This window comes from Somniosus microcephalus, unplaced genomic scaffold (assembly GCF_052327205.1).
Source record: "Somniosus microcephalus isolate GS21.2 unplaced genomic scaffold, FLI_Smic_1.0 scaffold1199, whole genome shotgun sequence".
NCBI lineage: Eukaryota > Metazoa > Chordata > Chondrichthyes > Squaliformes > Somniosidae > Somniosus > Somniosus microcephalus.
Window position 1 is genome coordinate 1 of NW_028226386.1, and position 15,689 is coordinate 15,689.

General features: G+C 42.8%; 1 protein-coding gene across 2 annotated transcripts; it reads left to right on the forward strand.

Moving 5' to 3' along the window:
• Positions 1 to 596: 596 nt before the first annotated feature.
• LOC147080705 (cysteine-rich with EGF-like domain protein 2-A) lies at positions 597 to 5,444 on the forward strand. Of its 2 annotated transcripts, none has more exons than XM_085981106.1 (3): positions 597 to 727; positions 3,273 to 3,413; positions 5,078 to 5,444. In XM_085981106.1, the coding sequence occupies exons 1-3, from the start codon at positions 706 to 708 to the stop codon at positions 5,152 to 5,154; spliced, it is 240 nt and encodes a 79-aa protein (XP_085837232.1). In that variant the 5' UTR covers positions 597 to 705; the 3' UTR covers positions 5,155 to 5,444. The 2 variants fall into 2 exon arrangements, with proteins under 2 accessions (XP_085837232.1, XP_085837231.1); XM_085981105.1 differs by having other exon boundaries at positions 600 to 727; positions 5,075 to 5,444.
• Positions 5,445 to 15,689: the final 10,245 nt, after the last annotated feature.

Below are 15,689 nucleotides of genomic sequence, written 5' to 3' on the forward strand. Positions count from 1 at the left end.
CGGGACTTTTCAAACTGCCAGGCCCACAAAATAAAAATATATATATAAATGCAAGTTGAACTAAGTAATGTGTGCTTCAAAGTTCAAGATTGCCAAAACTTGGGGTCATAGAATGAATCATAGAATGATTACAGCACGGAAGAAGGCCATTCGGCCCGTCGAGCCTGTGCCAGCTCTCTGCAAGAGCACCTCAGCTAGTCCCACTCCCTCGCCCTTTCCCCGTAGCCCTGCAAATGTTTTTCTTTCAGGTACTTATCCAACTCCCTAGAGCACGAGCATAAATTCAAGTGATCATAGTCTTCCGAATCATTGCATGTTAACTGCATTGCAAGAATACTGTTAAAAGGGGAGCTTTTCTATTCACACTTGTGGATGAATTGATCAAGTAGGTTCATATTTTGATGGGGGTGGAAGAGAAGAAAGGTGTTATTAAAACATAACCCAGAAAGAAGAGATTGTGAATAATGAAAACTGCTGTTTTATAAGAGCTTTTTAAAAATAAAAAAATAAAAATTAGAAGTTGCATTGCAAGGAGTTCCATGAGTCTATGCTATTGGAGGTCACATTTACAATGAATTAATATACTGTAGTAATATTGTGCCCGTTTAACTTTATTTGTCACACTGTTCAGCTTGTGATGATGCCTGTGATGCATGTACTGGAGAAGGCCCAGAAGAATGCATCAACTGCACAACTGGGTACACAATGGAGGAGCGAAAATGCGTAGGTATGCGATGCACTTATGGCTGATGAGATCAGCTTTGAATGAATTGTGTAGCAGATGCTGGAATCTCTGTCTTGTTGCTGATCTTAGACCAAACACTAATCTATGTGATGATTTTTTTTTTATATTAAGCCTCCGAAATGTAAAGATCACTTTCTTTATCTTAATTTTAAACTGGCCATATCCAGTGGGCAACTTGAAAATTGAGGGGAGAGAGAGAGAGCACAAGAAAGGAGCATGTGTGTATTTGTGTGTTGCATGATAACATAACTCTTCTCATAACGGAGAACATGGTACTGGCTAAAAAAATCAGCTGACAATATTAGTGGAAGTAGTAAAGATAAGTTTAAAATGATACATTTATTAATGCAGACTGATGGACCTAAGCTTACTCTGCGCTGCCCAATCATCACCTAAACTAGCTATGGGCCAGAAGTTTAATCAATTCAGCGGCTGTCATTTCAGGAAAAGATCCATTTCAATACATGTAACATTGCATGAGGTTCAGTTTACCAGCTTATCTCCGGCTGTTTTTCTTTCTCACTTTAGCCTGTTCTGAGATTTCTAAATATATGGGCTGTAAAATACCTTTAACTTGCCCCTTTCTCTCCTCTCCAACCCATAGTTAGTGCCTTCTTGAATTGGGAAAATAGGAACTCTGTTCAGTTATTGGATTCAAGATAAGAAAAGTAGCCTGTGAAAGTCACACATCATGTGGACACTCCGATGTGGAGCTTAAAGAAATATGGCAGCTAGTGATTCCCTGGTGGAGTAGGTGAGATGCTTGCCCACACATTTAATATTAGAACTCATTAGTGCCACTATTGGCTACATTTTTTACCTATTTGTTCTTTCCATGTGGCGTACTATTCCCAGGCCTACGCTAATATTGGGCCAACATTTGCGATCGGAGGCTTCCTGTGGGCGGATGTCTCCGACCTGCAAAAAATCTGCTGGTGGCTCAGGAGATACGGAGGCTTGCGATTTTGGGCCTGCGCAGGCAGAGCTCAACATATCCCAGGGGCGCTTGCGGTTCATAGACACCCCTGGGATCACGTGGGCCGGCCCAACCAATGAAAGAAGGGAATCCCCATTCATACTTATGCGAGTTCCATACGTAGCGAACTCCAATAAGTATGAATGGGGATCACTTAAAATAAAAAAGTGATGTGCTACCCCAGTGTTGTTCAATAGAAATTACTACACATGAAATAATTGTTTTTTGATTACATATTTAAAATTAATAAAAATGCATTTTAATTTAATATTTTATACAAAAATTAATTTTTTTGAAAAAAATATGTTTTTACGGGGCTAAAGATAATCTTACCTTATTGAGTATTTTTAATTCATAAATGAGTGATAAAATTTTATTTTTCTATTTTTTAAAACTCTTATGCGTAAGAATTTGACAGGCATTCAGCGGGCAGATAGCCCAACTCTCCACCCACAGAGGCCCATCTCCTGGGGATGCAGAGGGTATGTCAAGAGGATTCTTGATTGCTTTCTAACTGGCCATTAGAAAGTGCCTCAACACGACTCTCTGATTTCCCCCCACCCCGGGCCGGTAGCTAAGCTAAGCATCTGGCCTCTGCTTGGTGCGTTCCCACATTGACGCAGCAGAGATTGGGAAATCCTACATGTGGAAACCTAAGTCCTATCCCACTCCAATGCACAGCCTGTTGGACCTGTAAAGTGATGTGCTACCCCAGTGTTCAATAGAAATTACTGACTAGCCACAGACGTGGCTACAGCAACACTGTTTTAGCCACATGCACTAATTTTAAACGCCTTCCATGCACTCACAAAATACAGCTAAATGTACTTCATGTATATATTTATTATTATTAACAAACATCTGCCACCATTCAGTAACCAAGGAAGTAAAGCACTCACAATGTTCCTAAAACACTCGCACACTCTGCTTTTTTGTTATACCATATTATCAACAAATGTACAAAAAGGTTAAAGTACATATACATATGCGTGTTGAGATCATATACCCAATGACTGTGTCTATTACTCATTTTTTATTTACTAATCAGAAATGCAGTTAGCCACATCTGGATTTCCAAGCCACATGTGGCTAGTGGTTACTGTATTGGACAGCACAGTGCTACCCTACAATTTTAAACTTTTTTTTACATCCCTTCCATAGGAATAGGAAGCATGCGGAATAATTTAGCTTTGTCACGGTGCGGACTTGGATAAATATAGCTCTAATTCCAACATGCTTCAGTCTTGTTCAGTTTAGGTCATTCACAGCAATGCTGTGCTGTGGTATACTGTACAGAAAATAACATGCACTATGAAACTGCTTAGGAGCTTAAGTCAGATTCACCTTTTCTTTCATTTCCCCCCCCCCCCCCCCCCCCCAAACTGGATTATTGTTCTGTGGTGGGGAGTAGGGGAGAGAAGGGAATTCCATAGCATGCTAATTTTAGTGCACTGGGATTCCTTTATTAAAATTAAATTAAACAAAAAAACAAAGATTTGAAGAGTTATGCAATGTTAAGTTTCAAATTTTGTTCAATTTCCCCGTGTTTAGATATAAACGAATGCAGCCTGTCTGATGAAGTGTGTATGCGTGAAAATGAAGACTGTGTTAATACTGAAGGCAGCTTTAAATGTGTCTGCACTGAAGGCCACGAAGACCGAGATGACGCCTGTGTAGAAATAAAAGTACCAGGTATGCTGAAGTTTCAAATTCCACTTGCATCAGGTGATGGCTTTTATTTAACTCAGAAATTAATATGAGCAAGTTGCTTAATAAAGTAAATAGAATTAAAATACTTTTCAGTGCTAACGGAGTCAGATCCTCATCACCACTTTAAAAATATTGCCACTGTAAAATTCAGTCAATGCCAAGGACTTTTAAGGTTAGAAAACTTTTAAGGAAATTAGAAATAGTTAGCTGGTTTAATTCTTCTAATCTTCTGGTTTAGACTGCCCTTGTATATTGTTGGCATTGAGAATCCTGGCAATGCTAGGTACTACTGATGGGTACTTTCACTGAAGTTATTTACAGTGCACTTGCTCTTGCTCTTTTTGTATCAATAATGCACAGGCACCTAAGTGGGAAAGAGGTGAGATGGACTCCGAGATCAAACCTTATCCATCTATTTCGACATAAAATGTAAAATTGAAATCTGTTCATCTGAATTTGAGTCCAGAGTTGAATAAATAGAATTCCCAGGCTTTTTTGAGTAGGAAAGTAATAAAAACCCAAAGTTCTAACCATGACTTTAAAGGGAGGAGCAGAGATGCTGACTATTACGATTCTTCCAACTTGTATGCAAACTCAGATGAGTCTGCCATCTATTTTTCTCCACTAGTCACAGAAGCACGTCATTTTATTGCCTCTCTGTATTGCAGAACCACATGTGCAAACTTCTGTTGCAGTTTCTTCATGTTTCAAAAGTGAATCTTGGTTTGTTTTGACCACCACACCTTCCTCAAGGAAGGAAAGACTTTCGAAACAACTACACATGTGCAAACTTCTGTTGCAGGGGAAGGTCCATACTAATCAATGAGCAAAACACTGCCTCACTGGCGTGCAAGCTGTTTAGCATCTTCCATCCTCTGCTGAACCGAAAGGCTGGTCTGTATCTGCCTACAAGTCCGCCTGTGTTTACAGTGTGTTGTCAGAAGTAGTGCTGCCACCAGAGATGCCAACACAAAACATCTCTCGTTGTGTGTGCCTTCTTTGGCACCATGGGCCTGCTGGTGTGCCCAGTCCTAATTATCATCCTATAAAATAGTGAAGGGAGTGGGGGTTGATGAGGAACGCAATGTTACAAGACTATCCTGCTCACCAGTGTGTGCCTCTTATTAACCGATAAAGAGCTGCCCTGGTGGCAAATTTATACTGATAAATATAGCTAGGCCCTGCTTGCACCCAGTGCATAGTGAGCATGTTGCACAAGATTACCCAATATGTACTGGCTGCATGCAAAGCCCCACCAGCAGCGTTGGAGCCTTGCACACTTCTATAATTTGTAGCCAAGGTCATGCTATTTTTGGCTACGTTATCAAAGGGGTGGCATTGATACAAAAAGGCAGTTACATGTGCTTGAAAATGATGGCATTTCCCAACACAAGTGACTTTATCTGGCTAAAAAGAATGGCCCTCTACTGAGAAGAAAATGGGGGTAATTTTGACTTTTGAAGTCCATGGAAATAAAAATCAGGAGAGCTGTAAAACGGACTGCTGATTCAGCGTCGCCAGTTTTACACTATCGCACAAAGTCAAAATGACCTCCAGTGACTACAAAAATATCAATTGCCAGGCCATGACCAGTATTGGCAATGGGGACTTCAGTTTGATAACTTTTCTTTTGTTTTCTGCAGTAGAAGTGGAGGATTCTGAAGAGCAAAATGCTGTTGCACCTGAAGTTTTAGCAGATGTTGCCCCTCATGAAGACCTTTGACCCACAGTTCAACATATTAGTTTGTCTTGTACAAAAATCTGCGGGTATATTTTAAAAAGGACTGTCATTTATAAATGATGTAGATGTTATTTTTCAACCAGAAAGTTAAACATGTTGCCAATGTGATTTGTTTACATGGCCAAAAGCTGCCAGTTCCTGGCCTGTGTCCATTTTAAACTCCTTGGGTCAAAATGCTCTTTACGGATTTATTTGTGTCACAAATATTTAGTTTCACCTTGTCTATCCTTTTATGTGAACAAATTTGTCAATAAAAAACATTTTGTAGTGTTTTTGCTGCCAGTGAGTCTCCCTGGAATGCTGAAAAGTTTTAACATTGATACATGACCTTTATGTAGTGACACTGAGCTTCATATCTAAAGATTTTAACATCTGAACCGTTTTCAGTTGTGTATGTACTTTTTGTTGTTGTGATTTTCATATCTTCATTAGTTGGAGGTTAGAGTTTTGTTTAAAATGGGTATTGCAAAATGGAAACTATGGTTTTGACACTACATCTACTCTGGATTCTGATTTAAACTTGAATGACGGTGATCATCCAAACAATTTCTCTTTCTCCTCGATGCCGACTTGCGTGTTGATCACTTCCAGTATTTTCTCTCATTTCAGACTTTGATATTTCTAGGGTTTATTGGTACTTTACCCCTAATTCCTGAATTAGGAGATCATTGCATCACATATGAGAATCTGTCTCTGCAATCTAACCCAAAAAGACACAGTTTATGCTCCAGTCACATTTTTTAAACTGAGGGATATTTCAAAAACCACTATGATCCTTGTGGTTGATTAAGATTTGTCTTTTCAGAATTGTTATTTTAATGTTCATTTTTGTGACACTCCTGCACTCAAATGACATTGCCTAATATTAAATAAGTGGGCATTGTAGCAAAAATGTTGTGGACATGCAGGCTTGCATATTCCATTGCGAATACTCTTTTTTTTGGGTGCTGCTGATTGGGAAATTGATTGGTCATCGCTGCCCATTTTACCTCCATTTTGAATCTCTAATCAGCATTGAAATTGATGCACGAAGTAAGTTTGTGGGCCATTGTATGTAAATTAGTGCATAATGTGATTGTCAAACATGATATTTCTGCACCTCAGGATTATAAGTTGTTGTGCTCCACAGGGAAATTAGTTTAGAGAGATTACTATTGAGATTGCAACATTGTTAGGCCATTGTTGAAGCATTGTTCTTGTGTTTTCCTCCTTGCCACTAATGTGCTTAGAAAGCCTTTGTGACTCTTTTTGTGGACAATGTGGACCACTCCATACCTCGGGAGCCTACTGTCAGCAAGGGCAGACTTCGACGACGAAGTCCAACACTGCCTTCAGTGTGCCAGTGCAGCCTTCGGTCACCTGAGGAAGAGAGTGTTTGAAGACCAGGACTTCAAATCCGGCACTAAGCTCATGGTCTACAGAGCAGCAGTGATGCCCGCCCTGCTGTATGCCTCAGAGACATGGACCATGTACAGCAGGCACCTCAAAGCACTGGAGAGGTACCACCAACGCTGCCTCCGCAAGATCCTGCAAATCCATTGGCAGGATAGGCGCACCAACGTCCGTGTTCTTGCTCAGGCCAACATCCCCAGCATCGAAGCTTTGACCACGCTCAATGAGCTCCGATGGACGGGTCACATTGTCCGCATGCCCGATACGAGGCTCCCAAAGCAAGCGCTCGGAGCTCCGGTACGGCAAGAGAGCCCCAGGTGGGCAGAGGAAATGCTTCAAGGACACCCTCAAAGCCTCCTTGAACATTCCCATCGACACCTGGGAATCCCTGGCCCAAGACTGCACAAAGTGGAGAAGAAGCATCCGGGAAGGTGCCGAACACCTCGAGTCTCTTTGCCGGGAGCAAGCGGAAGCCAAGCGCAAGGAGCGCACGTCTACCCAAGCACCCCACCCACCCGCCCCTTCAACCACCGTCTGCCCCACCTGTGAGAGACTGTAGGTCCCGCATTGGACTCATCAGTCACCTGCGAACTCATTTTTAATGTGGAAGCAAGTCATCTTCGGTTCCGAGGGACTGCCTAAGAGGAAGAAGGTACTGAATTTTTTTTCTACTCCCATTGCAATTGTACCACAAGGACATTCTCACTGACAATTCCCCTATATCTGTTTTCAAGAGGGGGAGCAACATAGGGATGTAGGCAACTTATATTGTGCCTGAGGCAGTTGACACCCACCAGTACCCCACACCAGCAAAGGCACACATGGCTCCACTTTTCTACAGAGGATTGCCTGTGATGCTTCAATTCAGCAGGGAGACTGATACAGAATTAGGTCCCACTGCAAGCAGACCTGCTACAAAACGCCACCACAGGTATGGCATTGTCTGTGGCTCTAAAGCACACTCAACTTTTGGCATCGGGCTTTTTCAGTTGGCCTTCTGTCGATCAGAAAATCTAGGTTACAGAGTAATTTTCTGTTGCATTAGTAATGGTGGTAGTAGTTGTCAGCATATTAAAATACTAGTTAGGATTTGGTGATTGGCTACCTAATAGGTTAAAACAGTGTCCTTTTGCCTCTGGTACTTGGGTGTAAATGTTGGCTAGATTTGTAGCAAGAAAGCCTCATCTCTTTGCTGTGACTTACAGCCTGTTTAGTTGGTACTAATGCTTAACCAAAAACCTTTTATAAATTAGTACTAGCCTTGCTGTTTTACTCTGGGTCCCTAACGAACAAGAGAGTTGAAGTAGGAAATAAAAATGCAACATTAGTGCAGTAGAAGATAATACGTGATATTCCACAATTTGGTCATTAGCAGAATTATTCATAGATTTATGTGCAGCTTTAGTAGTCTGTACCTGAACTTCCAATATGTTCTGCCAGTGGACTTCTAAAATTACTATAATGGAGTAAAGCTCTGTTTTACACATCTGGTTAATATAGCTTGAAACTAACCTTGGCATACTTTTTCTGGGGCAATGGGTGCCCATTACAGAAATACCTTTCCTACTGAGCCATTATGCATTTTCCTGTATCATTTATCCTTGTAACCACCACTCAACAAGACTACCCAATTGGTACCAAATAATGGATACTCTGTGCACTCGCACCCTCAAGGAAGTTGATTCATACTTCTCCGACGTTTAGAGGTGGTCACGCCGCAGGTAAAGAGTGCACAGGCAGACAGGAAATGGGTGACCGCCAGACAGTAAAAGAACTAGGAAGGTAGTGCAGGAGTCCTCTGGGTCCATCTCCCTCCAACAGATTTTCCGTTTTGGATACTGATGGGGGAGATGGTTTCTCGGGAATGCAGCAAGAGCCAAGTCCATGGCACAACGAGTGGCTCAGCTGCACAGGAGGGGAGGAAAAAGAGTGGGAGAGCAATAGTGATAGGGGATTCTATCAAAAGGGGAACAGGTAGACGTTTCTGTGGCCGCAGACGTGACTCCAGGATGGTATGTTGCCTGCCTGGTGCCAAGGTCAAGGATGTCACTGAATGGCTGCAGGGCATTCTGAAGGGGGAGGGCGAACAGTCAGGTCATGGTAGAAAGAGGAATGAGGTCCTGCAACAAGAATTTAGGGAGCTAGGTAGCAGATTAAAAAGCAGGACCTCAAAGGTTGTAATCTCTGGATTACTCCCGGTGGCACGTGCTAGTGAGTATATAGAAATAAGAGGATAGAGCAGATGAATGCGTGGCTAAAGAGTTGGTGCAGGAGGAAGGGCTTTAGTTTCCTTGATCACTGGGTCTGCTTCTGGGGAAGGCGGGACCTGTACAAGTCTGACGGGTTGCACCTGAACCGGAATGGGACCAACATCCTTGTGGGGAGGTTTGCTAGTACTGTTTGGGGGGGGGGGGTTAAACTAACGGCAGGGGGGTGGGATACGGAGTGGAGTTATAGTAGGGGGTGATGCACAGCCAAATATAGAGGAAAAAACAAGTCAGCCTGGAAGGCAGAGCAAATATGTAACGGAACAAGGAAGTATGGTAAGGCTGGATGGCATTTATTTTAATGCAAGGAGTCTTGAGTAAGGCAGATGAATTGAAGGTGTTGATGAACACATGGGTGTATGATATTGTTGCTATCAGAGATATGGTTGAGGGAGGGGCAGGACTGGCGGCTCAATATTCCGGGGTATAGAATCTTCAGGGGGGGTGTAAAAGAGGAGGGGGTGTTGCAATATTAATCAAAGAGTCAATTACTGCTGTAAGGAGGGATGATATCTTAGCAGGTTCCTCTAATGAGGCCATATGGGCAGAACTTAAAAACAAAAAGGGGGCAAGCACTTTGCTGGGAGTGTACTATAGGCCCCCAAACAGTCAGGGGGAGATAGAAGAACAGATGTGCAGGCAAATCTCAGAAGTGTAGAAATAATAGTAGGGGATTTCAACTTCCCCAATATTAACTGGGATAGTCAGAGTGTGAAAGGCTTAGAGGGTGCGGAATTCTTAAAGTGCATCCAGGAGAGCTTTTTGAGCCAGCATGTAGAAAGTCCTACAAGAGAGGGGGCGGTACTGGACCTCATTCTAGGGAATGTAGCCAGGCAAGTGGTAGAAGCGTCAGTAGGAGAGCATTTTGGTGACAGTGACCATAATTCAGTGAGATTTAAGGTAGTCATGGAAAAGGACAAAGATGGACCGGAAATAAAGGTTCTAAATTGGGGGGAAGGCCGATTTTAATATGATAAGGCAGGATCTGGCCAAAGTGGACTGGGATCAGCTACTTGTAGGAAAATCCACATCAGAGCAGTGGGAGTCTTTCAGAAAGGAAATAGAGAGAGTACAACGCCAAATGTTCCCGTAAAGGTCAAGGGTGGGACCAACAAGCCCAGGGAACCCTGGATGTCAAGGGATATACAAGAATGGATTAGGGAAAAAAAGGGAGGCTTTTGGCAGATACAAAGGACTACAAACAGTGGAAGACCTAGAGGAGTATAGAAAGTGCAGGGGGTACTTAAAAAAGAAATTAGAGCAAAGAGGGGGCATGAAAAAACACTGGCAGGCAAAATAAAGGAAAATCCCAAGGTGTTTTATAAGTATATTAAGGGCAAGAGGATAACCAGGGAACAAGTAGGGCCCATTAGGGACCAAAGTGGCAATCAGTGTGTAGAGCTGGAAGATGTAGGTGAGGTTTTAAATGAATATTTTGCATCTGTGTTCACTATGGAGAAGGACGATGCAGGCATAGAAATCAGGCAGGGGGATTGTGATATACTTGAACAAATTAGTATTGAGAGGGAGGAGGTACTAGTGGTTTTAGCAGGCTTAAAAGTGGATAAATCCCTAGGCCCAAACGAGATGCATCCCAGGCTGCTGTGTGAGGCAAGGCAGGAGATTGCAGGGGCTCTGACACAAATTCTCAGAACCTCTCTGGCCACAGGGGAGGTGCCAGAGGACTGGAGAACAGCTAATGCAGTAACATTATTCAAGAAGGGTAGTAGGGATAAACCATGGAATTACAGGCCAGTGAGCCTAACATCAGTGGTAGGGAAATTATTGGAAAAAATTCTGAGGGACAGAATTAGTCTCCACTTGGAGAGGCAAGGATTAATCAAAGATAGTCAACATAGCTTTGTCAGGGGGAGTTCATGTCTAACCAATTTGATTGAATTTTTCGAGGGGGTGACTAGGTGTGTGAGGGTAGTGCAATTGATGTAATCTACATGGACTTCAGTAAGGCTTTTGACAAAGTCCCACATGGGAGACTGGTCAAGAAGGGTAAGAGCCCATGGGATCCAGGGCAATTTGGCACATTGGATCCAAAATTGGCTTAGTGGCAGGAGGCAGAGGGTGATGGTCGAAGGTTGTTTTTGTGACTGGAAGCCTGTGTCCAGTGGTGTACCGCAGAGATCGGTGCTGGGTCCTTTGTGGTTTGTAGTGTACATTAATGATTTAGATATGAATGTAGGAGGTATGATCAGTAAGTTCGCAGATGGCACAAAAATTGGTGGAGTAGTAAATAGCGAGGAGGGAAGCCTCGGTTTACAGGACGATATAGACGGGTTGGTTAGATGGGCAGAACAGTGGTCAATGGAATTTAACTCTGAAAAGTGTGAGGTGATGCATTTTGGGAGGACTAACAAGGCAAGGGAATACACAATGAATGGTAGGACCCGAAGAAGGACAGAGGATCATGTACATTGGTGTGCATGTACATAGATCCCTGAAGGCAGCAGGACAGGTAGATAAGGTGGTTAAAAAGTCATATGGGATACTTGCCTTCTTTAGCCGAGACAGAGAATATAAGAGCAGGGAGGTTATGATGGAACTGTACAAAACGCTAGTTAGGCCACAGCTGGAATACTGTGTGCAGTTCTGTTCGCCACACTATAGGAATGATGTGATTGCATTGGAAAGGGTGCAGTGGAGATTCACCAGGATGTTACCTGGGCTGGAGCGCTTCAGCTATGAAGGTTTTCCTTAGCAGAGAAGGCTGAGGGGGGACCTGACTGAGGTGTACAAAATTATGAGGGGCATAGATAGGATAGATAGAAAGGAACTTTCCCCTTAGTAGAGGGGTCAGTAACCAGCGAGCATAGTTTCAAGGTAAGGGGCAGGATGTTTAGAGGGGATTTGAGGGAAAACTTTTTCACCCAGAGGGTGGTTGGAATCTGGAACTCACTGCCTGAAAGGGTGGTAGAGGCAGGAACCCTCACAACATTCAAGAAGCATTTAGATGAGCACTTGAAACGCCATAGCATACAAGGCTACGGACCAAGTGCTGGAAAATGGGATTAGAATAGACAGGGCTTGATGGCCGGTGTGGACACGATGGGCCGAAGGGCCTCTTTCTGTGCTGTATAACTCTGACTCTAGTCTGGGCCAGATTCATATCCAGGCCTCTCAAATAAACTTACAGGACCCTTGTACGCAACCATTAAAATCAACGGAATGTAAATAAGGCGAGTTCTACAATGGATGGGCGATCCACTCCGCCACATTATCTCCCAATTTGCGGTGACAAAACCGTGCCCCGTTTCTTACTAATGATAGAGTTGGAAGGCACTGTGGTTATATTTCCAAATTTTGCTCGTTCATAACTAACTCTGTCCCACCTGGTGTTCAGACCCACTTTCTATTTGCATTCCATTCCTCCCTCAGTCCTCTGCTAGTTTCTCAGGATAGGCCTGTAACGCAACACTAATCGTCCTCAACAAGAAATGCAGAATAATATTGCTCAAAACAAGCTTGCAAAATCAGAATATTAAGAGTAAAAGCACAGTGCTGAAATATAAACCATCATCATTGATGCAGGATGTGGTATATATTCACCATACTCTCTCGGGCTTTTTGACAGATGGCCCTTTAACCAGTTAGGAATGTATTGTTGATGTGTCAAGGGGGTTTGGCTTGTCTATTGAACATAAGTAACTTCTCCACTCTGTTGTCGGTTGAGGACTTGTAGATTCTTTGGATATTGATTTTGGGGTGGGAAAGTCTAAAAGATCAGACAGCATGACTCCCAATAAGAACATGTAAAACCTTTCCATTTTATTGAACTCAGAAGAAAACTTAAAAAAAGCAGATCGAATTACCACTCCTCATTTAGCTTATTTCTCTCCTGTGCTCTAGCTTATATCTGGGTAGATTCTTGGATTACTGTAAATGTGAAGCTAAGGTCTCAGATTTCATGAAAAATCAATACAATATGTACAGTTTAAAGTACTGTCATAATCCAGTTACATTTTTAGTGAACCTCCAAAGAGGGGTTCATTAAAGGGGCACTGTTGCCATGGTGAGGATCTTACAAGATCCATTAGTAAGCACAAAGGACTGTGCCATGACGAGGGCAAAACTATATTTCCGATTATATCTGATGCACCAAATTATTTTTAGCATGATTTGCATTGTGGTTTTCAGACTTTTTGAATTTGATTTAATGCAAGGTTCTTGCTATACAATATCTTAAGGACTAAAACTGAACCACTACACCTAGTTGATAGCCAGTTTCAAAAAGGTGATAAAACTAATCCAGGTAACTAAAGTTCAGTTTCACATCAACACATGATAAAATAATAGAATTGGTTATCAGGAATGCACTTGACGATTACTTCTATGATAAGCTGGTAAGTAGCAGTCAATATGGATTCGGAAGGTAACAATGCTGCCTGATTAATCTCCCTACCTTTTTGAGGAACTGATATCCCAAGTGGACTGTGGAAGGCCTTATGAAATTATATACTGAGACGTGGAAAAAAAATCTGAATGAAAGGCTGCTACTTAAGCTTAAAGCAATGGGTAAAACCAGTGAATGGTAAAGACATTTACTGAAGAAAGCAACACATAGGGTGGGGGGATGTGGGGTGCCCCAGGGACCAGTGATGTCAGGGTGGGGGGATGTGGGGTGCCCCAGGGATCAGTGATGTCAGGATGGGGGGATGTGGGGTGCCCCAGGGATCAGTGATGTCAGGGTGGGGGATGTGGGGTGCCCCAGGGATCAGTGATGTCAGGGTGGGGTGCCCCAGGGATCAGTGATGTCAGGTTGGGGGATGTGGGGTGCCCCAGGGATCAGTTGTCAGGGTGGGGGGATGTGGGGTGCCCCAGGGATCAGTGATGTCAGGGTGGGGGGATGTGGGGTGCCCCAGGGATCAGTGGTGTCAGGGTGGGGGGATGTGGGGTGCCCCAGGGATCAGTGATGTCAGGGTGGGGGGATGTGGGGTGCCCCAGGGGTCAGTGTTGGGACCCCTAATGTTTTGAATTTGGCTTTGGAAGCTCAATGCAAACTGATTCAATTTGAGAGGGCAAGCGGTTGAATAAGTTAGATAAAATGTGTAAGTGGTGCAACAGTAGCCGTTGTAATTTAATATGGACAAGTAGAAATTGTTGTACGTAGTAAGAATAAAATGGAAGTCAAACGTACTCCGTGAATTGTCAAAATAGCAAGGCGGAAGTTGAAAGAGGGTTAGTAGTTTAACACTGAGGGGAGACCCTTAGAGCTATACAAGAGTAAGCAAAATTAAATCTGGAACATTACTTCTTAAGTTAATACAGGAGACCTAAGGGATGTATGTTCAAATTAGTGAAAAGCAAATTTCGGACTGCTGTCAAAAAATTCTGTTTCACATGAATGATCAGCACATGGAATAGGTAGAGTAATGCAAACAAAAACAAGGCATAGAATAGGAGATAAGCTTCTGGAGTTTTGGCTAAACTGCAGAAAGCAAAAGGTGGCTGTGAATGGAACAATGTGGATATGGCAAGAGGACAGTGGGCTGTGGTAGAATCAGTGCTGAGGCCATCGCTGCTGTTTATTGTTTATATTTTAAAAATTGAGTTGGGGACAGAAGCAAAGCTATCTAAGTTTGGATGTGACACTAAATTGGGGGAGGGATCAAACAATAGGGACAAACCAAACCAAAGGTATCTAGCTATGTTGGCAGGTGGCCTGATGAGTGGCAAATGGCACTTAATGGGAACAAATGCAAGGTAATGAGATGAGGGAAGGGCACATATACTAAATGGTTCTACGACACAGGACACAGCACAGGAGAGTGTCCTTGAAGTATTGGTAAATAGCTCACTGAAACTAATAGTGCTGTATGCAACAGCAATAGGGAAAGATAACTGGATCTTAGAATGTATAGCCAGACAGATACAAATGACAGGAAGTGATAATTAATCTGTACAAGGCACTGGTATGGCCATGTCTAGAGGACTCTGACTGCTAGACTGCAGTAACATTAGGATAGCCAAATGACCTTCCTAATCTGCAAGTTTTTGTGATCTCTTCAATGGGGCCAGTTTGTTTCAATTCTCCAAAGGCAGTTTCTGCATGTCAGTTGGAAGTTTAACCAACAACTATCTCATTTCTATAATTGCAAAATACTGCGGATGCTGGAAATCTGAAATAACAACAGAAAATGCTGGAAATACTCAGCAGGCCAGGCAGCATCTGTGGAGAGAGAAACAGAGTTAACGTTTCAGGTCTGGGACCCTTCATCAGAATGGTGAAGGGTCCCAGACCTGAAACGTTAACTCTGTTTCTCTCTCCATGGATGCTGCCTGGCCTGCTAACTATCTCATTTCCCTGGGTGGCTCTGTCATTACTCATTCTTCATCTATTGCCATTCTTGACTTCATTATCTCGTCTGCCTTCAAATGGAACTCTCATATCTCCTATATTGATACAACTCTTCCCTCTTTCATGTTAAAAGCTTATTTTCTCCTTACACAATTAGCTCTCTATAAAGCCCAAGCCTAGAATATTGCTCCCATACTTGAGGAGGCCTTTGCAGCACATTTCTCACACTTCTGGACAGGATCTAAGAAAAGATGTGCTACCTGATCAGTGATCTCATTCTCACTTGTAGACTTCAACCTGTCTCTCTCCATCACAAAACTATCTTGTGCTCAGTGGTCCTCAGGATTTTCATCTTTTATTCCTTCTAAGTTCCAAATATATTGTCCTTACAATTTGAGTTCAGCACACTAGGGATGTATTTCACCATTTTTACTGTAGCTTGTTCATTCCCAGGGCCTCAGAACTGGAACTCCTTACCTCAGACTTTCCTTCCTACCACAATCTTCAGGCTTTTAAATCTCAAGCTTGACATCGCACAACCATGACTT